Source organism: Ramularia collo-cygni (genome assembly GCF_900074925.1).
Source record: "Ramularia collo-cygni strain URUG2 genome assembly, contig: RCC_scaffold01, whole genome shotgun sequence".
Lineage (NCBI taxonomy): Eukaryota > Fungi > Ascomycota > Dothideomycetes > Mycosphaerellales > Mycosphaerellaceae > Ramularia > Ramularia collo-cygni.
Genome location: NW_019716255.1, coordinates 846,495 through 867,563, shown reverse-complemented (window position 1 = coordinate 867,563; position 21,069 = coordinate 846,495). Strand labels below are relative to the sequence as shown.

The following is a 21,069-nucleotide window of genomic DNA, read 5'->3' as shown; positions in this document are numbered from 1 at the left end:
ATGCCGCGAAGTGTTTTGTGAAAGCCGGCAGGGGGCGAGGACGGGAGAAACTGGGGAGAGCCGAAATTGGAAGGTCCTTGCGATGCTGCCTTTGAACCTCGGAATACCGTGCCACGTGCAATGGTGGGGCTGATAGGCCGCGGGGCACGCTGGAGTCGACATTGCTAAGGTAAGGTAAGGTAATGTAATGCGAGATGGTATGCTGTGCCACCCGGCCGTGACATTCGCAAGACCGCGTTTCTCCACTCGATCGTAATAGCAATGAACAGCCTGTGAACAGTCAGTGCCCATGCTAATGACCAGATAGTTTCCCCTCTGTTGACCTCAGCAACTCTCGGGGCAAGACAAACGATGGCTTCCAATCCCACCAAGTCGGAGCAGTCTACACTGCTGAAGACAGCACACAGCGTCTTGGACGCCTATGATACATGGGACATCGACACCATTCTCGCCCCTCGTGCACCGAACTGCACCATCCAAGTGATTCCCACCCGTCTTGGCCGCCCAACGCTGACAAACGCCGAATATCGGGATCACTTCAATAAATCCTTCAAAGATCACTTCAAAGGCTTTCACCTTGAAGTGCTGGACACCGTTGAGGATCCAGCGGCCCACAAGGTTGTCTTCCATGCCATGAGCACCGCCGAGACAGCAATTGGAAAATATCAGAATGAATACTCTCTATTCTTGCAGATGTCCGATGATGACACTCAGCTCGTGTCCATCAAAGAGTTCGTGGATTCGGGATATGGACAAGAGTTCTTCGCCAAGCTGAAAGCCCATTTGGCTGGTGGCTCTTGAGATACGCGAAATCGACGAGACATTGCAGTCGCAAAGGGTTTGCCAGAGTTTGCGGACGATATAAGACCAATCGTCAGGAGTCTATCTTCTTTCTCCGTAAGCCACATGGATGACTGGTCTGTGAGTGTAACAAAATACGAAAAGCGCCTTCCCAAATTCTTCACCTCCAAGGGGTATCAATCCCCATAGAACGCCTTTCATACGTCGTATTGCACAGTCGTGAATCCGCACCTAAGCACCTGTCTCAACGACCTTACAGCCCTCACCAACCAGTTTCGCAATGTCCTCATTCTTATGCGGTAGCAGCCCAAGTGCATACGCTACATCATTCCACTGCCGCTCACTTTCAGCACGCTGCAGTCGGGGGGCCAGTTTACTGGCCAGCTGCTTGGCATGCTTGTCCTGAGAGAAAAATCAGTTAGCGACATCACTTCATGCGGGATCCGCCTCAAAACCAACCTTTTCAATGAAGCTCGCCAAGAACTTGATAACTTTCCTGAATCGCTCCTCATCTAGATCCTCGTCCGCTGACAACAGACTGAACATGTCCACGAAATGATTATACACAGCATTGTCCTTGCCGGCGAGCTCTGCAAAGAACATTCTGCTCATCTCACGGATTCGCTCATCAGTGTCTTCAACACACTTGGCCATCTCACCCAGCTGGCCCTTGACCTTGACCTGTCCAGCAAGAATCAAGAAAGTCAATGTCATCAGGCAAGTTCGCTTGACTTGCAAGCTGGCATCCGATAGACGGCGGTAGAGGAAGTCAGTATTCTCGTCAATCAGGTGATTGAAGCAGACCGCCATATCTCCCAACGCCACAACAAGGTTGCTTCGTGTGATTGAAGATGGTGATCGCTCGAGGATAGTGATGAGTAGGCCGAGGTTGGATTCGCAGTACTCCGAGCTCACACACATGAGTTTTGCCATACACAACGCAGCTTGAGCCTGCAGCTCCGCGTTCGGGTACGAGGTGTTGTTGCTGCAAATCTCTTTAACGAGGGGACCAAACTGTGCCAGCAAAGACTGTTGACCGAACAAGAGCTCACGCTCTCGAACGTGCTGGATGACATCCGTAAAATCGTCTTCAGTAGTGCCCGCCATCAAATCAAGCTCGTCTTGCTCTTCTTCCTTCTTTTCGTCGGTTTTCTTCGCCGCAGATGTTCTCGATCCAGGGGTTTTCTTGGCAGGGGTTGGATTGCTCTTCTCCTTTTCAGCCTTTCGACGCTTAAAGTCTTGCTCGCACAGCTCGAGATGGACAATCTGCTTGAGTGCGATGTGACCGACTGCGAAAAGGAGTTGGGACAGCGCCAGGGCGGAGTCGCTGCTGTCATCCGCTGAAGAGGGTTCTTCAGCGGCTGGCGCCTCTTCCGCCTCTGATGGTTCGTCTTCTGGCATTTCGCTCATCTCCACGTCACCATCGCCGTCGACATGACTAGTATCCGGCTTCGCGTCCTCAGCATCYCCCTTCGGGGGCGATGTCTTTTGTGCGAAGACGGCTCTTGTTTTCCGCCTCAAAACTTCGGAGCACAGCACATCTGGGTGCTTCGAGAGAGAGTAAATCGCTCCGGTCGCCTGCTCAGCTAATCCATACCAATCCTTGCTATCGGTCTCAATTTCTAGGAGATCTGCGAGCCGGATCAGGACGGCGTGGTCATTGGGAAGCCTAATGTTTGGCTTCCCTTCAGTGCCTTTAGCGTGCTTGTTATTTGTCATTCGCATAAGAGCGACACATGTGTATCGAGCAAGAACGAGATCGCGTCGACCAATCGCCCCAAGACCAATGCGCAGACAAGTTTCCATCTCCCGCACGACGATGTCAGGATCAGCCAAGGCCAGCATACCGAGCACGATGATAGCGCCACGACGCTGTGATTTGGAGATTTCTCTCTTTTGTACTCCATAAACTTGCCACAGCTTCTGGATCACGAGCTCATTGATGGCTTTCTCCTTCATCATTGTTGCCAGAAGTTGCTCCAAGCTTGTCAATTCTGCCGGTGTGGACCCAAAGGTCAGACTTATCATGTTGCGCGCAACGTAGTTAGCCGCATCATTTGGATTGAAGTTGCTGGGTGCAGCGAAGAAGAGGCCTTTGTAACATTCAATAAGATGTGTCTGGACACCTTTGCCTTCGTCGCTGTTGCCCTTGGTCCAGATGAGGCGAAGCATACGCCGGATTCCAGTCTTGGCCGTCTCCAGCTCGTACGCATCGGCAGTGACGAAGAAGTCCATAGCCTCGATGACTTCACTCTTGTTCTTCGACGACAGAAGTTGAGTGACGTGTGGTGAGGCCTCATGCAGGGTCTCGATGAACTTGAGGGCTTCCACGTAGTATCGTCTGGTGAGTTGCAACTTGTTCATGGCTTCAGCTGTGGCCGCTTCTTCGCGGGACTTTGCCAATTGCGCAGCGATCTCTTCCTCGGTCCTTGGTGCCTGCTCGGCCGCTCCCTCCACTTGTGTGGCCTCAAGCAAAAGCGATTCGTCAACGGTGGCTTCATTCTCGGCGCGCTCACCAAGACCAGGGGTCCCAGCTGGAGGCTTGAGATTGCTCAGCTCGGTCTCACAAACGTCTAAACGTTCACTCCATTCCCTGTGGCTCAGTTGTCCACCGTGGAGAACAGCGAAAGGATGTGTCCCAATCAGTTTGCCAAGAAGTCTGATGGCGTTCCGTCGTACGTTCGAGGACTTGTCCTCCAGGCTCTGGGTTGCAARCTCAGCTGCCTTCTGTCTCCGCTTCGGGTATTTGGTGTCAAGATCGCACAATTTCACGTACACCTGAATAGCTCGACAGCGCGAATAGGGGTTAATATCCAGGAAACGCTCCTCCAATACGTCAAAAAAGGCACTGATTTGTCCCTTGTGCTCTTCTCTTCGCTCACTCTCCTCAACCTTGGACAGCATAGCAATCAAGTTACCGCACACTTCGATGATGGCACAACGAAGGGTGTAGTTCTCGCTTTCCAGAAGTTTAGCTAGGTAGGTCACTTGGCGTTGAACCACACGAGGGGCCAGCTCTGACAGGCGCGCAACAAAGGTCGAGACCGATTTAGGTCCCTTCGTATCGTTKGCGGAGAACTCCTTATTCGAAAGCTCCTTCATCACCTCCTCTGCTAGCTGTGGATAATCATACTGCTCAGCCAAAATGTTTAAAAATTCGGCCATCGGCTCGGCCAGATGCTCAAAGTAGGTCAGATTCTGGATGATGCTGGTTTGCGCACCATACGCGTGTCCGTGGTGCTTGATGGCAACACACAGCACCTTGAAAGCGTGCATGCGGATCGCGGTGCTCTTCACACGTGTTTCACTTTCCAGAATCAGATAAGTCGGTCGGGTGAACAGCCCAATGAAGGTGTCTCTCTCGCTGGTCGTGACAAAGATGCGTGTCAGTTTGAGCTTCATGACCTTGGCCATGGTGTCCAGTGCAGTCTGAAGCTGGGAGGAGGGGTCCCATGTGCCGTCCTTTTGCGCTGCCTTTCCCTTCGCGCCCTTMGCGCCCTTTCCTCGTGCGGGCGCAGCAGGCTTCTCGGCGCATTTCGCTTCTACCGCTGCGATGCACCATTGCAGCAGGAATGCCAGGATCTCCAGGATACGTTTATGGGCTGCCATCTCGGTCTCACCGTCCTGCTCTTCATGATGCACAATTTGCGCCTCTGCGCCCAACGCGCTGATTACCAAATCGAAGACTTTGCCGAGCGATTGTGAAGGGATGAAGGAAGTCTGCCTAGAACGAGCCCGAGGCTCACCGTTAGAATGTCAACTCTCAGAATTAGGCGATGAAAGTGATAATGGCGACAAAGATGAAGACAGTGACAACGACAGTTGTGGGTGTAAGGGAAGTGTGGGGGCGCACTTGAGCAGGAACTGCAGACTGTCGAGATGTGCGGGCTGGAGAATGGCTTCGGGATTCTCGCCCACCGCTTCTGCGACGCCGTGCAGTACTCCATTGATCAGGCCAGGGGAGAAGGAATCCGGATCGTTTTCGCAGTCAAGAAGCGCGGCGTCGGCGTCGGGGGTGAGAATGGTCTGCGGGTCGTCGAGATATGCCGTGAGGGCCTCGCTGATGCTAAACTCGCTCATGAGGAGAGGGCAGTCCACGACAACGCGCCGTGATGCGCAAAAGGAGAAAATATTGCAACGTCGTTGTCGTCGTGTTCGTCGTTGTCGTCTTTGTTTTCGCGGGGAGTGTTTGTTTAGTGAATACTGCCCAATCAAGACTAGCGCGTCACGGTGCGCGTTCTCACAAACACGGCTGTCGACAGCCTTTGCAAACTGGAGCAACACCATGGCGGCAGCAGTAATGGGACGGCGCTCGCAAGACACGGCCGCAGGAGCACACCACGACGCCCCTCGACACTATGGTGGCAGCAACAGTACCGAAGACGACACAGAGGAAATGGACGAGAGCCGGGGCCCACTCGATGAAAGCGGCGGCACCATCTCTGAGGATGAAGATGAAGAAGAAGACATTGAAGACTCCGTTGCCACCGACATGGATCGCTTTGAGCAGAGTTTTAAGAACATCACTCAGCGCTATCGTCTGATCAACCGCATCGGCGAGGGCACCTTCTCCACGGTCTACAAGGCCGAGGACCTGCTGTATGACCACTACCAGAACGATTGGGACCCTGATAACGATCCGGCCAACACCAATGCCTCATACAAGAGCCGATCGCAAAAGGCGCGCTATGTGGCCATCAAAAAGATCTACGTCACCTCCTCGCCCATCCGCATTCTCAACGAACTGGAGCTCCTGCATGATCTCAGAGACTCACCCAACGTCTGTCCGCTTATCACGGCCTTCCGTCATCACGATCAGGTGATCGCTATACTGCCATTCTTCCAGCATAAGGACTTCCGGGACTACTACCGTGAGCTCAGTGCAGCAGACATGCGATGCTACTTCCACAGCCTCTTCACTGCCATGAAGTCGGTACATGAGGCCGAGATCATCCACCGCGACATCAAACCGACCAACTTTCTCTACTCCCCCTCACAGCAGCGTGGTGTATTGGTAGATTTTGGGCTGGCGGAGCGCGAAGGCACCGACTGGCACCAGTGTGCATGCTGCTTGGACCCTCCTGACAGACAGCGGAAAATTCAATCCTCGGTTCATGCCTCGACCGTGGCAGCTGCACACGCCTCCGGCCAGCCAAACACCAGACCTTCATATCCAAAAGAAGATTCGCGATCTTCACGCCGCGCCAACAGAGCTGGTACCCGTGGCTTCCGTGCTCCAGAAGTCTTGTTGAAGTGCACGGCTCAAACTTGCGTGATTGACATCTGGAGCTGCGGCATCATCCTTCTGACGTTCCTCTCAAAGCGCTTCCCATTCTTTCACTCCGCAGATGATATCGACGCATTCATTGAGCTCTGCACCATTTTTGGAAAGCGGCGGATGAAGGAGAATGCTCTCCTCCACGGCCAAGTCCTGCAGACGAACGTGCCAACTATTTCCGATCATGGTCACAGTTGGGAGAAGATCATTCTCTGGTGTACTGGTCGCAACAAGAAAGAGGGAGACCCCGGTCTAACCGACGACGAGATGGAGGCGATTGAATTCATGAAGCGCTGCCTCGAACTCGATCCATCCAAGCGTATGACGGCCGAGCAGGCGCTAGAGCACCCTTGGCTTGCTGGCAATGGCTCGCAGAGCAGCGATGGGAGTGAGGTACTTTGAGCAGGTGCTCAACACTGGCGACGAATAATGAACGCAGTCTCGCATTTCAGGGCGTCGGGGACATCACGATCATGATTGATGGAGCATCGGTTGGCGTTTTCGGGGGCAGTTTACTTGGAAGATACCCATCATGTGGCATGCGAAGTACGTAGAAAGATCAAGTGTGCTATAGATCTTAACTTGAGCAAAGAGAGAGACAGTATAGCCTGGTCAAGCCCTTCTTTAACTGGACTCCGAGAGAAGTCCGATCGTGCGAGCCGCAAGTAGATTTGTAGGAACCTACTGCAGGTTCCCTTGCGTAGGACATCTCAAGGATGGTTGCGTTTCCTCGACAAGGCTGGGAGTAGAATGTGGGCATATTGATGTTTTGAAGAGCTGTGCGAGAAGCGTTGGTCAGCATGCTGCCCTGTGTTTCAGTGGCAACCTCACCCTGTGAAGCTCCAATGCCGAGGTCTTTGCCCAACATGAGCTCTGGAGTACTTCCAAAGATTGGTATTGAACATACATCAGATTTCCAGAGCAACAAATCGAAGATACCCTAGGGTAAAATGTCCAGAAAACAGGTGAATCCTCGACAGATGCACAAACTACTCGTCGCCAACAGGTCAGAGTTCAATCCATCGATTACGTCTCACACCGTACTAAAGCATCGTGCCCAGAGGAGAAATAGCAGCCCGCATACTCTCTTCAGCTCGAGAGCTGGGGTTGGACACATATGCCGTTTACACAGAGAATGATCACAGTCACACATATAATGCAGCCCACGCTGTACGCCTTACTTCACCAGCAGCATATATGGATGTGAACGAAATTATCAAAATCGTCAAAGAACATCATATTGACGCTGTCCATCCCGGATATGGCTTCCTTTCGGAGTCTCCTGTTCTCGCCGCTCAAATGGCTGAGATTGATGTCCTAGTGGTTGGACCTGGGGCTGAGAACCTCGAACGAACTGGAGATAAACTTCAAGCGAGACGATTGGCCGAGGAGTGTGGTGTTCCCGTCCTTCCTGCTTTCACAATGCCGACTGGGAGTGTGCAGGAAGTGCAGCAGTTTGCTGAGAAAAATGGACTACCGATCATGGTCAAGGCAGTGGATGGAGGAGGCGGCCGCGGAATCAGATTGATCCGCAAGATGGAGGATCTCCAAAGTTTGGTCAAGAGAGCTATCGAGGAGAGTCCAAGTCGTCAAGTCTTCGCGGAGAAAGCTGCTGTTGATGGATTTCGGCATGTGGAAGTGCAGATTATTGGCGATGGACAAGGCCGCGTCATGCACTTGTGGGAACGAGAGTGCAGTATTCAGAGGCGTTACCAGAAAGTGGTCGAGTTGGCACCTAGCATGGCAAAAGACAGGAGTATCGTGGCCCCTGTCATCGAGGCCGCCGTCAGAAWCGCAACCAAGGTGAGATCATCACTCAAAGACGACGAATTGCAATGTATTGATCTCGATATTCACAGGTCAACTACTCATCTCTAGGGACATTCGAGTTCCTTCTCAATCCGCACACCAAGGAGTTTTTCTTCCTAGAGATCAACCCACGGCTACAAGTCGAGCACACGATTACCGAGTCAATATGCGCCGTAGACATCGTCAAATGTCAACTGCGTCTTGCGCAAGGTGCTTCCTTTGAAGAAACTGGACTGTCAGAACTATCTCAAGATCCCTTGACACCACCTCAACAACATTCGATCCAGCTGAGGGTCACAGCCGAAGATCCAGAAAAGAACTACTCCCTCTGCATCGGCAAGATTCAGTCCTTCAATTTCCCTTCCGGCGTTGGCACCCGTGTAGATACAGCCCTAGTACCTGGGTCTCCTGCAGTTGTGACCTCCGAYTTCGACAGCGTGATTGCGAAAATCATAATCACTGCCCGGACCTGGCCTGATGCCGTTTGTAAAGCCGCGCGAGCGCTTGAAGATACGACCGTGACTGGAATTCAAACAAACCTCGCACTACTACGAGCCATCGTTTCACACCCAGACTTCGCGGCTGGAGAGTGTGATACCCAATGGCTAGAAGCGTCGCATGAAGATTTACTCGCTCGTAGCCGGAAACTGCAAGACCGGAAAGATCCCTTTCATGGTCTTGCGAAGCAGACATCGAGTAGCTCCTCGCCATCGACTGCAATGGGTGGAGGCAACACTCAATTCCGCAAAGACGATGCCTGGACGATCAATCTTCGACAGCAAGGCACCAAACAAGATTCCGAGCAACAGCCTCATCACTTACAGCTCACCAAAGTCTTGCGCAACGACTTTCCCGAAACACTCGCAGCCGACATACTGTACACCACCCCTGGTTCCAAGCCGCAATCCTACACCATGGAGATCAAGACGACCTCAGCATCTGGAGCTGCCATGGGCTCACAACATAGACAAGCATCAAAGTCAGATCCCAATCATGTTGCGATTCCAATATCTGGGAAATTGGTGGAAGTACTTGTCGATCCTGGTGATGTGATACAAAAGGATGCCCCTATATGTGTTATCAAGCAGATGAGTAAGTTCCGGTAACCTGAATGATCAGAGGCGTTTAGACTGCTAATGCTTTCTCCTTAGAAATGGAGGTCGAAGTGCGCTCGCAWAAACAGGGACGAGTAACTTTCGTTACAGAAGCAGAAGATGACGAAGACGTCGCTGAAGGTATGCTCGCCGCGATTGTGGAAGATGAAAGAAGCCAGTCAAAGCTATGAACAGCTTTCGAGTAGACCCATGGGGCCTACGACGCATATGTGACAGAGACTCTCAAGGCCACAAGCAATCGGCAAAAGTAGTTGAATTATGTCACGTACGCGAAAGGCATATTTCCTCCTCGTGACATGAACTCCAATTTATGCAATGCAACAAACAAACAATCAAAGAGCGCCTTCGCTAATCTAGTTGTGCCACGCTATCCCGCTTGCTCGCTCGCTCGCTGTCAATCGTACACGACAACCCCATGATAAACCCATGCCATATCAGATACAAGATAAACCCCAACACTCCAATCTACACAGAGAACGGAAACTCCCCCACAGCTCTCGACCTCCGCATCATCGACTAATCGATGACAGGTTAGGTGGCGGGTGTCCACGCTTCAACTTCATCAATTCATGCGGGCGGTCCGTGTCAATCGGATCCATGAAACCCAGCAAAAGTACACTGAGCTCCTTGAAATCAACCGGCTTCGTCATATAGCTATTGAAGCCCGCGTCCACACACTTTTCGTACACGTCTCCCAGAACATTCGCGCTGAGCGCGATGATGGGCAGACCGGAGAACTTGTTCTTTCTCTCCCACCGTCGAATCGCCTTGCAGGTTTGGTAGCCGTCCTTGTTCGGCATGTGGAGATCGCAGAGGATGATCGAGTAGTGATCGTGCGGATTCGCAAACACTTTATCGAGACACTGGTCTCCGTCCAGTGCAGTCTCGGCTTGGATCGATGCTTTAGCAAGGAACTTTAGAATGACCATCTGATTCACTTTGTTGTCCTCCACGAGTAGGACACGMTTGTCTCGATTGCCGAGGCGTCGTGTGAGTTCCTCAAAGACGTGCTTTTGATTCACGGCAACTTGCTGCGCGCTATCTTGGTTTCGATCCAGGCTCATCTCGCGCTCCTGTTGGGGGTCGAATATGAGGCCAAATCGCGAGGGCTTCAGAGGCTTGAACACGAATGTCAATCTGCGAGTCGCCATGAGCTGGGTGTAGTCATAGCCGGGCGCTTGTTCCATGATTCTGCGTCGCTGAGCAAGGTCTGTGATCAGCACAATGGCAGTCGTAGACGCAGCATTAACATTGAACACTTCGTCCATCAAAGCGATGATTTCATCAACATCGCGTAGCACGGCTACAACGTGGGTGAATGTAACAGGATGGTTCCCACCAAGTAGCAACTGGCTGTCCGAGAAGCTCTCTCGTGAGGTAAGGTGGTGAGGAATGTTCTTGGGCAACGTCATGTCAATGTGACGTACGGTCGCCTCACGACTGTGCTTGAGGGGCGCAATCACCAGAATCGAGAACATCGGGGGCACCAAATAGGGTAGTTGCGTTGCGGAGTTGGCGGCGTCTGTAGGCACATCATGAGCCTTGGATCTGCCCGGCTTTGCATCCTGCGGCAAAGCCAGGTTCAACGAGGTATTGGCAGCAGCAAGATCAGCGGCCACAGACGACTGAGACGATCGCTCCGAGCGAAGGCTACCACTGAGCGCCGCGGACCGTACTGACGGATCAGAACTGCCCGAAGAGAGCGAGGGCGAGTCTGCTCCAGCGTCTGGAGATTGCATGAAGCTTCCAGGAGAGCTCGAGATCTCATGCGCCAATTTTACCCAGGGCTTTACAGATGTGCCACCAAGAGCCTCGGTAGGAGGCGATTTTCCAAGGACCGGCAATGGGGAAGGTGTCGGTGGACCTTGCAGCAGAGTTCCAGGGTAAGAAGCACTTGGAGTAGGAGGCGGAGGAGGCTGGTCGTTCTTCGAAGGTAACAGGGTTTTGATGGAAATCGTGAAAGTAGACCCTTCACCGGGCACACCTTTTGCACTCATGTCGCCGCCATGAAGCTGAGCGAGTTGCCTAGAGATCACCAGACCTGCGCAATGTTAGTCACGAAACGTTATCATAGCCGGCGTAGCAAACATACCAAGTCCCGTTCCGCCATGCTGTCGGGTGCTGCTGCCGTCGATCTGGCTGAAACGTTTGAACAGATACTCGGCTTCTTTATCAGTGAAGCCACGACCTGTGTCAACAATCTCAAAGCTGATAAAGGCTTCATTGGCCTCGGTATCACTGTGACCCGTCTCGAGACAACATCTGATAAACACCTCTCCCGCCTGTGTAAACTTAATGGCGTTACCCACAATGTTGAGGAGTATCTGTCGGATGCGGAAGCGATCGCCTTTGATCTGAGGCGGCACATTCTCTTCAACCACATAGTTCAACTCCAGGCCTTTGTCGATTGCCATGGCAGATGTCAGATCATTGACCTCCTCAATGAGAGCGCGCACATACAGCCAGTCCATGCTAAGCTGTATCATACCAGCTTCGGCCTTGGAAAGATCCAGTATATCGTTGATCAGGCCGCGTAGCCCCTCGGTGCTAGCTCGGATGATGTTRACATGCTCCATCTGCTCTGCTGACAAGCTGCTATCGATTAAAAAGTTGACCATGCCAGTGATGCCATTCAAAGGCGTGCGGATCTCGTGAGACATGTTGCTCAAGAAGCGCGACTTCTCATCCATGTTCTCTTTCAAATCTCGCTCCAGAGTTTTGTGGTCGTTGATGTCTGTGCATGTGCCGTACCAAGTTTCCTCCTCATCGGGCTGCAGAGTTCGCTCTGCACGCAGGACACGGACCAAATGCCACCTGTATATCCCTTCTTTTGATTTGAGCCTGACCTCTGTTGAGTATGACGGGCGACCATCTGCGTCTCGCGAGACTTTCAGTATACCCGTGGTAGCAAGCTCGGAGAGCTTTCTTTGCGGCATGTGTGCTATAGGGGACGACGTTGATTCCGAGCTGGACAAGCAGCCTCTCTCAGTCTCCGAGGAGTCGTCCGAGGACGTAGCAGAGGTGGATGCTGTGCGCTTGGGCTCCGGTGGGAGCGAAGTTGGTACATTGGTAGGCACTTCAGARTCTCCCTCAAACTTCGGCAGACTACACTTAGTTAGGTCTTCAGGATGCACGTGATCCATGAAGCCAACCCCCAGCGCTAGAGCTTCTGTCTGCCCGGAGTAGTGGACCCATTGTGTGTTGCAGAAGGTGATGCCTTTGACGCGATTCACGGCGAACACGATTTGCGGGCTGGAATTGGCAAGCGCTCGATACTTGGCCTCTGACGCTGCGGTCTCTTGCTGACGTGCAGAATTCAATTCGGCCATCTGCTGTTCGTGGAAGTCCATCATCGTACCAATCCAATGCACGACCTTCATGTGCTTATCCTTAAGGGGCGCGGCTCGCACATAGAACCAACGGTAGCTGTTGTCGAACCTTTGCAATCGGACCTTTTGCTGAAGTTGCTGATTTGTTCGCAGTGAACGATGCCAAGCAGGGAGAAACTCGTTGCGATCATCAGGATGGATCGCTCGCCACGGGTCGACGAGAACTTCCTTGGGTTCCTGCCCCCGGTAGATGAGGAACTTTGAATTGACCCAGCTGAGAGTACCAGTCTCTGGTTGAGCTGTGAATATCTGTACTGGGACGGAATCAATGATTGTTCGCAAGAGGCGCTCAGATGGCGGCGGCATATCCTCGGGGTAGGATCCTTTTCTTGAGTGTGCGCCGAAACCCGACGCTCGCGCATCGCCAGACCCATAACTGGGGAAGGTGCCAAAGGAATGCTGAAAGTCGGCGCCGTAGGAATGTAGGAGTGAATGTTGTTTGGTTTGGGTGAGATCGGGGAGATGTGACATGGCGGGACGTAGGTTCGGTCGACTGTCCTCTCGCGGCGGGCTGTGTTCCGTTGGTGTAGGGCCTTGTGGCTTTTCCTCTTTGCCCAGCGTGGACTGCTTTTGTTTGCGCTCGTTTCGTGGTGACACGCCGTCGTCATCGGCGGCGCGACCACTGCTTCTGCTGCCGCTGCTCGAGCTTTTCTTCGAAGATCTCGCCGGTGTTGTTGCACTGGCATTACTGCCACTGCGGTGCATCGGCCGCTTCTTCGAGTCAAAGTAATTGTCGACCATCTCTGAACCCGTGAGCGCAGGTGTACCCACAACCGAGCGACTGGCGGTCCATCCGTGCGCAGCCGGATCCCAGCCAGGAGTGCCGACTATGGATTCGGATGGGCTCAGGCGGGAACGGCCTGAGTATTCTGACGGGCTCGTCATGGTTTCAGACACAGATGAGCTGGGAACCTCGATATCTGCGTCATTAATATCTTGCAGAGAAGCAGGCTCAACTGTCATTGGGGAGCTGGATACGTTATGTCCACTGGCCGTTCGACGATGTCGAATATTAAGACGTCGTGTTGCAGCACATGCGGAAAGCTGCTGAGCAATAACAAACGATGTTGCCAAGTGTGGCCCTAGGTGCTTCAGAGTCCGAGTCAAATTGTGCGGATAAGGAACGGTGGCGGTCAGGATTGACAGGATTGCAATGGGTGCCTTCCTCTGCATGTCGACCGTATCCCTTTGCAACGGGTCGCCAGGCCGAGCTTTATGCTGATTGGCGGCTACAAGGGACGGCATTGGAGTGGACAGAGTAGGATGCACCAAGGGAATGTGCAGGACGGTACTGGCATGGTCTACTCCAATAGCTTCGACTTGTCCATATTGCGAGTAGTCCTTTGGGCTGACAGCAGGATTGAAGGCATCGTCAAGCTGCTGATCATCAGGGGCGAAAAACGGATTCGTCTCTTCGTCAGCTTGAATCGCTGGTGATGGTGCGGGAGATTGGGCCCAAGGAGATGACGGATGCTGCTCATACTCATCGTAGTCTCGCACTGCGTCAGGCGCGTTCCCACTTGCCAGATCACTACGATAACGGCCGAACAGCCTTCCGGGTTTTTCAGTAGGCGCAGCTTTCGCCGCGGGTGTACTGGCCGTCTCCGGAACGTAGTCTCTGGTCACAGCGACCACTCTGCCGCGCTCGAGAACACGATTCACACCCGCAGACTCGATCAGTGGCCGTATTTCTTGGTCCAGGGAGCGAAGTGCGCCGAAAATGGCGGCATATGGACTGCTTTCGCTTGTACCACCAGAACTGCTGAAGTCTGGATCGTTCAAGGATGATTGACGCACGCTAGTAGAAGAGGGCAATCTTGAGGGTGGTGCTATCCGAGCCCGTCCGACATCAGGCGACATTCCACCCGCGTGCGTGGCCGTTCGCTGTGGCCCTGGCGGTCGCGATGCCTGTGCTCTAGCAGGTAAGTCATTCAGCCCGCCGAGTATCTCTTTGACCTCCCTCCCATGACCAGCATATGAATGACGCTGTTCCAGACGAGGCCGCAATCTGTCAGGGTGTAGCTTTTGCGGGCGCAAGTCGGCGGTCGAGTCTGAAGATGGCTCTCGAAATGTGAATTCGGGCCTCATTGATTGCGTCTGATCTACTCGCGCGGCGGCGGGAATGTAGTCTTGGGGGCCATTCATGCTAAACGTTGACTTCTGGCCCCAGGGCATGTTTTCAAGGTCAGTCGAGTCCACAGGCATAACTAGCGAGGCCCTTTCCGCCTTGAAGTGATCATGCAAGATGTTGGACACGGTGGCCCACCATTGCTCCAAGCCGGGCTCTGAGTTCRGTTGTAGGACTAGATCGTATAAATTCGGCGTCGGGTATCGCGGGTCTTCAAGACCGTCGTTGCCGCCGGCACCTGGGGGCCAGAACATGGCATACCCGGCCGGCGTCGAGCCACCGGACATGGTCTTGAACGAAGATGTTCTCGGCGTTGCTCCTCCATCTCCTGGCAGGGCCGATACGGTAGGCGAGAGGGCTGTGAACGGCTGGTGGAAGCCTGAAGTCCACGGCCTAGGGGTTCCAGGAATGTAGGGGAACGGGTACGAGGGCGTGTGTAACGGAGGACCTGACGGTGTAGGTGGCACACTTCCTTTGAGAGTGCGTTGGGACTCGGTAGACTCGGTGGAGACAGTGCTGGACGTGCGGATCGGCTCTTGCGTGCTGTCGAGTACTGAGTTGAGGGAGGGAGCCATGGAGCCAGCTTCTTCCTCGGTGATGGGCGAGACTCGCTTGCCCTCCCCGCGAACGCTTGCGGCACCATAACTCCTGCGCGTTCGCGTTTGAGCGTACATTTTGGCGTGCGCCGCATCCTTCACATTTGCCAGACCTCCCGGCGCAYGGCTTCTGGATTTGACCGTACCGGCATCTCCCTTTGCAGCCTTCTTGCCACGGGAGCCCCGACTTGGGGCATTGCTGACGTCCGAGCCTTCATCTGTGCTGTCTACGGGGCCTGCATGCTGCTCCGCCTCGACCTGGTTTCGGGGATGCGCCCTTGACAGTGGTGGCCGCGCTCCCGGAGTTGGACCCTGCGCGGCGAGTGCAGCAGGAATATTGGGACCGGGCTCAGTCGGTGTCGGCGATGCGGCGTCATCTTCGTTGTTCTGCTGGTGCTCGGCGGTCCCTCTGTTCTTTGACATCAACGAATTCATCGCTCCGCCGGGCCTCGTGCCGCCGTCCTGTATGCTCCGGCGGGCGTCCTAGCATGTAATGGGGCCACGGCGCGTGCGTGAAGTGCGAGCGACCTCATCGGGGGGGTACGTGAAGTCGTGCGATCGTGGACTAGTATAGGAAGAGTTGTTCCCGGTCGTTCAAGATCGAGTGTTACAGATGACGTCGCGCGTACCTTGATCTCGTCTCGAAGACAGTTTCGCCTCGCCTCACCGGCACGTGGAAGGAAAGTGCATAGTGTCAGATATTAGTGTGTCAGATCGTTGTGAACAATGCGTTCTTAAGGAAGAACTCAGTTGGCTTGTGACCTTTCTGCATGAATGCCAGAGCAAACACTCGGGATGACATACGGCGAATAATCATCGCGAGTTCTTGGCGTACATCATGGGCAAAGGCTTGTGCTTCCTCCTTGTGCTGGGTCCCTCCCCATCGGGGATACACATGTCACTTCACTAGTACATAAGGTAGGTACTCCACTTTAGACTGGGCGCCATATCAGGGTGACTGTCCGAAGCGCGGATTTCATCAAACATTCAATTCGTTACCTATCTACCGCCAGGCATGATACTGCCCTTCAGAGAAAGGATGCGCCAAATGCGAAGAATTGTTGGCAAAGCCAGATGCCTCTGGAATTATCCGACCATTCTCTCCAGCTGACCATTTCCGATCCGATATGAACAACCCTACAAACTTGTGATTGCAAGCTTTTCCCTGGCACACATGACACGCGCCTCCGTTGCCAGTTTTCCAGTAGATTCCAGTCAGTTAGAACGCCATGCTTCAAAAACGCGCCAACCCACACCGGAATCAAGACCTCACTTGTCCCGTTTGCACTCCGTTCGTCCCGGGGCTCTGCGTGGTCCCGCCGTTCGGAGCCCTGATAGCGCTGGTAGAGTCTGGCAAGTTTCCGATCGCTTTGACAAGCCAGGCTTTTTCGTCGTTGAATTGATCATCATCCGTCCGGTCTTCCAGAAACTTTGGCAAGAATTTCAACAGTCGCTGTTTGTTCATAATGAGGAACTTTTGTACTTCGAGAGATTTGTTGGGATTCGCCGCGAAAATCTGCAAGTTTACAAAAATCAGCATAGGTTGTCGCTTTGTGTTAGTGCAGCCTTCTCCTTACCTTGAATACATGGAACGCTTCATACTGCACCATTCTTCTATCGTCTTTCAATTGCCACATGACCAATTTGAGATTGTCCCCACTCTCGACGTACCGACACATGCACTCGTAGAATTGCCTGTCCAACAAGACCTCGCCCAGTAATTTGATGCTCTGCCGCTTTGTGACATAACTTTCACTTTTGATCAGGATATCGTTGTATTTCTGGAAAAACATGTCGAAGTTTGTCGATATGAACTGAGACACCACGTTCTTGTGTTTCGTCAGGATCAGACGAAAGCAGTCGAAGGCGTCGGCCGAGACCTCGAACGAGGACTTGTCAATCCAAGTGAAGAACTTCCAGAAGACGCCGTTGCYCGAGGATGGAGCAGTCACGTCCACATCGTTGTAGATATCCACCGCCTTTCCATCCTCACTTGGCTCGTCGTATAAGATGACTGCAGCTACAGCATCCCATTTCAACGCCTCTTTCAATATACCGCCGCATGCGCTAGCACTCTCTCGCTTGTCGTAACCCATGCAGAGCGAGACGACAATCTCAGGCTGCTGGCGCACGACTTCCCGCAAAGCATCCGGCTCACTCGAGGTGCTCCCCGGACTTCTAAAGCGGAAAACATTCGAGATGATCGTCTGGGTGTCCTTGCGGGCTTCGAAGGGGAGGATTGCGATGGCATCGATGAGCGGTGGGAGCAACGACTCCGAGAGGATGGCTGACACGAGCTGCAGAATGGCGTCGGGTGTGGTTTCTGCTTCGGGTGTGCCTTGCAGTGAGGTTTTCATAAGGGATAGTGTACGGGAGAGCTCCTCTTCAGTCTTGGCCGAAGAACCATCTTGTTGCTCTCTTGGTAGTCGAAGTAGAAGCTCCTTTGTGGTCTTTACCATGTCATGTGCTGACCGCTGGCGATTTCGACCAAAGAGAAAAGCCATGGCGCAGGCAGCGCGCAGAGGCGGTGGTTGTTGTCCAAGCGGACGTTCGAATACAAAGCAATGTTGTTGGCAGCAAGGGTGGGGGGCAAAACACCGCGACGCCGGGAATGTCACAGAAGGAGATGTCTGGGTCGTCCTAATCCCTGAACTCCTGCGAACCTGCCCGCAGCGCTGATCGAAGACTCCACGGTAGTTGCTGGGTATGGGAGGAACAGTCGTGCGGACAGGTGGTGGGGCAATACCTAAGCGATCAATCTCAAGAAAAACATAAAGTCAACAACATCACCACAACATCGCCGTTGTCCTCGCAATGCTAATGATGTCGCCCAGCGACGCCGTTTTCACCACGGATGCAATCTTTGCAGTCAAACATGAATCGCTGCTGTTTCGTTCGACATGAAACTTCGATGCGCAGCAGGTCCTTCCAAGTTTGCTCGGTTCACCCTGCACAGGCTAGATACATAAGGTAGGGACCAATCCTAGTGTACCGCCGACACGCCCTACAGATCATCAATGTCATACTGGACACATAAAGTAGACAGCATCCGGGACTTGTCGAGAGATTGCTCGGATGTTAATGATCTATCAGTGTGGATGAAGAAGGCTCATCTGGGCGCGGGCTCAGCGGACCCGGTCGCGAGCTCGCGGAACAAGGCCGCGGCCGCCGGGTGAAGTGGGTGGACTGTGGACGGAGGTGGCCATGGTGCGAACATACCTAGGTCTACGTACAACCTCAACAGCTGCGACATGTGACATGTCAACACGGGCCGTCCCCACAAAGCAGCGCGGAGTGCCTAGTGAGCCGCTTTTTGTATGGACAGCTCCCACGGAATTGATGCAGGAACAGGCATAGGGAGATTCTGTTTAAACCGACAGCGGGGTTTGATCGGCGTGAGAGAGAGCTTTCGTGCATCCGAGCTCCTATGCCGACATCCATCTGGCGAGCAGGACTGACAATAATAATGTCATAACGCGGCATTGCAAGGCCGCGTCGTTTCGTGCATCTGTCTATTCCCCTCTCCTGCTTGTCTCMCCGACGATTGATTCCTGTCCAGCCTAGCCGCAATCATGGTCTCGTCTGTAACACTGTGCTTCCGCACGGCCAGCAACTTGAAGCGAGCCTCACCTACTGTAGAGAACCCCAAGCTCTCCTCAAGACACCTCACGAAATCATTGACTGATCAACGAGCTTTCCAGGCCCGCCATCTAGCCCGAACCTTTGCATCATCCTCTCGCCGACATGAAATCAACAAAGTGGTCGGCTCTGCCGAAGAAGCGATCAAGGACATGCAACCCAACTCTACCCTGCTCTGCGGTGGCTTTGGACTTTGCGGAGTACCCGATACCCTCATCGACGCGGTAGAGAGGTCTCCCCATATCAAAGGCCTTACGGCTGTCTCGAATAACGCTGGTGTGCCTGGGTCAGGTCTTGGAAAGTTGCTGGCTTCGAGACAAGTCTCCAAGATGATTGCAAGCTACGTGGGAGAAAACAAGCTGTTCGAAAGCATGTATCTCAAGGGCGAAATCGAGATGGAATTGTCTCCACAAGGAACCCTGGCGGAACGATGTGCAGCTGGCGGCAAAGGCATACCCGCGTTTTATACCCCGGCGGCGGTAGGAACGGTGGTACAGACTGGTGAACTGCCTCTGAAGCATAACAGTGATGGCTCAGTCGCAAAATATTCAGCACCACGCGATGTAAAGGTCTTCGACGGTAAGCCGTATGTCATGGAAGAGAGGTAGGTATTCAGAAGGAACATGAATGCTTGATATAATCCATCTATCTGAGGATCTGACGATATCACAGCATTAAAGGAGATGTTGCGCTGGTAAAGGCTTGGAAAGCGGATCGCCTGGGGAATGTCATGTTTCGATTCGCAGCACACAACTTCAACGGAGCCATGGCAAGGAACGCAAAGGTCACCATTGTGGAGGCAGAGCACATTGTGGAACCGGGAGAGATTGATCCCGCTTCAGTTCATGTGCCTGGCATATATGTGACGAAAGTCATTCAATCAACAAGTGAGAAGAATATTGAGAAGGTCGTCAATGCAAAGAGCCCCGAGGAGCTCAAAGCCGGTGCTTTGGGGAGCGGAGACACGGCCAACAAGCGGGAGAGGATTGTTCGAAGGGCGGTAAGATGCTAAAGGCATATAGGGTAGTTCGGAGGAGTCTCTTGAACTACACTAGGCCATGATCCGCGTCGAGTCCGACATCGCTAATCATGCAATTAGGCAAAGGAATTCAAGAACGGACAGTACGCTAATCTGGGCATTGGAATGCCGATGCTTGCTCCTTCGTTCGTGGACAGCTCCGTGGAAGTCCAGCTACAGAGTGAGAATGGCATCCTTGGATTAGGAACCTACCCTCAAAAGGGCGAGGAGGTGAGGATCCTGTCTTGCAAAGCGTAGGGACTCGGGCTAAACCTCTAGGACGCCGACCTCATCAACGCCGGAAAAGAAACGGTGACTYTGAAGCCTGGAGCTGCCGTATTCGGATCTGAGGAAAGCTTTGGAATGATTAGAAGCGGGTAAGATACTGAAGAGTATACAGTGTGGTTCGAACATGCCTTTCGAGCTACGCCACGCCATACCTTGGTCCATATTGAGGTTTTTCACGGCATCGCTAACCCTTCATGCCTCCGCTTTTATAGGCGCATCGATCTCACTATACTTGGTGCTATGCAGGTCAGCGCGAAGGGAGGTAGGATGATACCACATTCGTTGATTCTTGAAAGGATTATGCTGATCATCATGTTCCAGACCTTGCCAACTGGGCGTTACCAGGTGAGATACTGAAGGGCACAATGCTTACCGAGTTGTTCGACTATGGCTCTCGAATTACGCTAGGCCTCAGACCACATCGATCGAAAGTTTTCCGAACGTGTCTGATCCTTTTCTAGGCAAGGTCAAGGGCTTCGGAGGAGCGATGGATCTCGTTTCCAACCCATCACAGACGAAGGTGGTAGTTACTATGGAGCACACAGGTACATGTCTTTCCTCCCCCTTCTCCCTTCCCGTATTCGATATGCACCTATCCACCCTATACCTGCCTTTCTAACTACTTCCTTTCCCTCACAGACAAGAAAGGGGGGCCCAAGATTCTCAACCACTGCGGTATGTATTTGCCATCCCCACCTGCAACAGAGCGAGCTAACCTCACCACAGCCTTCCCTTTGACGGGAAAATCGTGTGTGAGCCTTATCATAACCGAGCTCGCTGTATTTGACGTGGACTTCACTTCTGGCTTGACCTTGATTGAGTAAGTAGCGTGTCTGCACATGTCCCGCAGCCCTCTCTCTATGTCTACGCCATTTGTTAACTTCTAAACTTCGCTTGTAGACATGCAGAAGGCGTCACTGTAGATGAGATCAAGGCCAAGACTGAGGCGCCATTCAAGATCTCGGAGAAGTTGACAGTTATGCAACAATAGCGGACGGGCTTGTACGT

At 53.1% G+C, this 21,069-nt stretch overlaps 7 protein-coding genes; 4 read left to right on the top strand and 3 right to left on the bottom strand.

The window, feature by feature from the left end:
• Nucleotides 1–351: 351 nt before the first annotated feature.
• RCC_00349 (uncharacterized protein) lies at nucleotides 352–801 on the top strand (the record flags this gene model as incomplete). Its single annotated transcript, XM_023765501.1, has 1 exon — nucleotides 352–801. The coding sequence occupies one exon, from the start codon at nucleotides 352–354 to the stop codon at nucleotides 799–801; it is 450 nt and encodes a 149-aa protein (XP_023621269.1).
• Nucleotides 802–1,032: 231 nt separating this feature from the next.
• Nucleotides 1,033–4,881, bottom strand: RCC_00348 (probable subunit of condensin protein complex; the record flags this gene model as incomplete). XM_023765500.1 has 3 exons in its annotated part: nucleotides 1,033–1,203; nucleotides 1,261–4,525; nucleotides 4,655–4,881. The coding sequence occupies 3 exons, from the start codon at nucleotides 4,879–4,881 to the stop codon at nucleotides 1,033–1,035; spliced, it is 3,663 nt and encodes a 1,220-aa protein (XP_023621268.1).
• A 205-nt stretch (nucleotides 4,882–5,086) lies between these two features.
• Nucleotides 5,087–6,481, top strand: RCC_00347 (related to mitogen-activated protein kinase HOG1; the record flags this gene model as incomplete). The annotated part of the gene is made up of 1 exon (XM_023765499.1): nucleotides 5,087–6,481. The coding sequence occupies one exon, from the start codon at nucleotides 5,087–5,089 to the stop codon at nucleotides 6,479–6,481; it is 1,395 nt and encodes a 464-aa protein (XP_023621267.1).
• Nucleotides 6,482–7,029: 548 nt separating this feature from the next.
• Nucleotides 7,030–9,173, top strand: RCC_00346 (related to pyruvate carboxylase; the record flags this gene model as incomplete). XM_023765498.1 has 4 exons in its annotated part: nucleotides 7,030–7,085; nucleotides 7,141–7,882; nucleotides 7,939–8,980; nucleotides 9,040–9,173. 4 exons carry the CDS (start codon nucleotides 7,030–7,032, stop codon nucleotides 9,171–9,173), a joined length of 1,974 nt encoding a protein of 657 aa, XP_023621266.1.
• Nucleotides 9,174–9,512: 339 nt separating this feature from the next.
• RCC_00345 (related to two-component histidine kinase chk-1) lies at nucleotides 9,513–15,551 on the bottom strand (the record flags this gene model as incomplete). XM_023765497.1 has 2 exons in its annotated part: nucleotides 9,513–11,044; nucleotides 11,096–15,551. The coding sequence occupies 2 exons, from the start codon at nucleotides 15,549–15,551 to the stop codon at nucleotides 9,513–9,515; spliced, it is 5,988 nt and encodes a 1,995-aa protein (XP_023621265.1).
• An 826-nt stretch (nucleotides 15,552–16,377) lies between these two features.
• On the bottom strand, nucleotides 16,378–17,620 carry RCC_00344 (related to conserved protein Mo25; the record flags this gene model as incomplete). XM_023765496.1 has 2 exons in its annotated part: nucleotides 16,378–16,632; nucleotides 16,694–17,620. 2 exons carry the CDS (start codon nucleotides 17,618–17,620, stop codon nucleotides 16,378–16,380), a joined length of 1,182 nt encoding a protein of 393 aa, XP_023621264.1.
• A 1,068-nt stretch (nucleotides 17,621–18,688) lies between these two features.
• On the top strand, nucleotides 18,689–21,052 carry RCC_00343 (probable succinyl-CoA:3-ketoacid-coenzyme A transferase (ScoT), putative; the record flags this gene model as incomplete). XM_023765495.1 has 11 exons in its annotated part: nucleotides 18,689–18,751; nucleotides 18,818–19,359; nucleotides 19,428–19,755; nucleotides 19,855–20,004; nucleotides 20,053–20,150; nucleotides 20,274–20,323; nucleotides 20,383–20,406; nucleotides 20,523–20,606; nucleotides 20,701–20,736; nucleotides 20,788–20,881; nucleotides 20,962–21,052. 11 exons carry the CDS (start codon nucleotides 18,689–18,691, stop codon nucleotides 21,050–21,052), a joined length of 1,560 nt encoding a protein of 519 aa, XP_023621263.1.
• Between the last annotated feature and the right edge of the window lie 17 nt (nucleotides 21,053–21,069).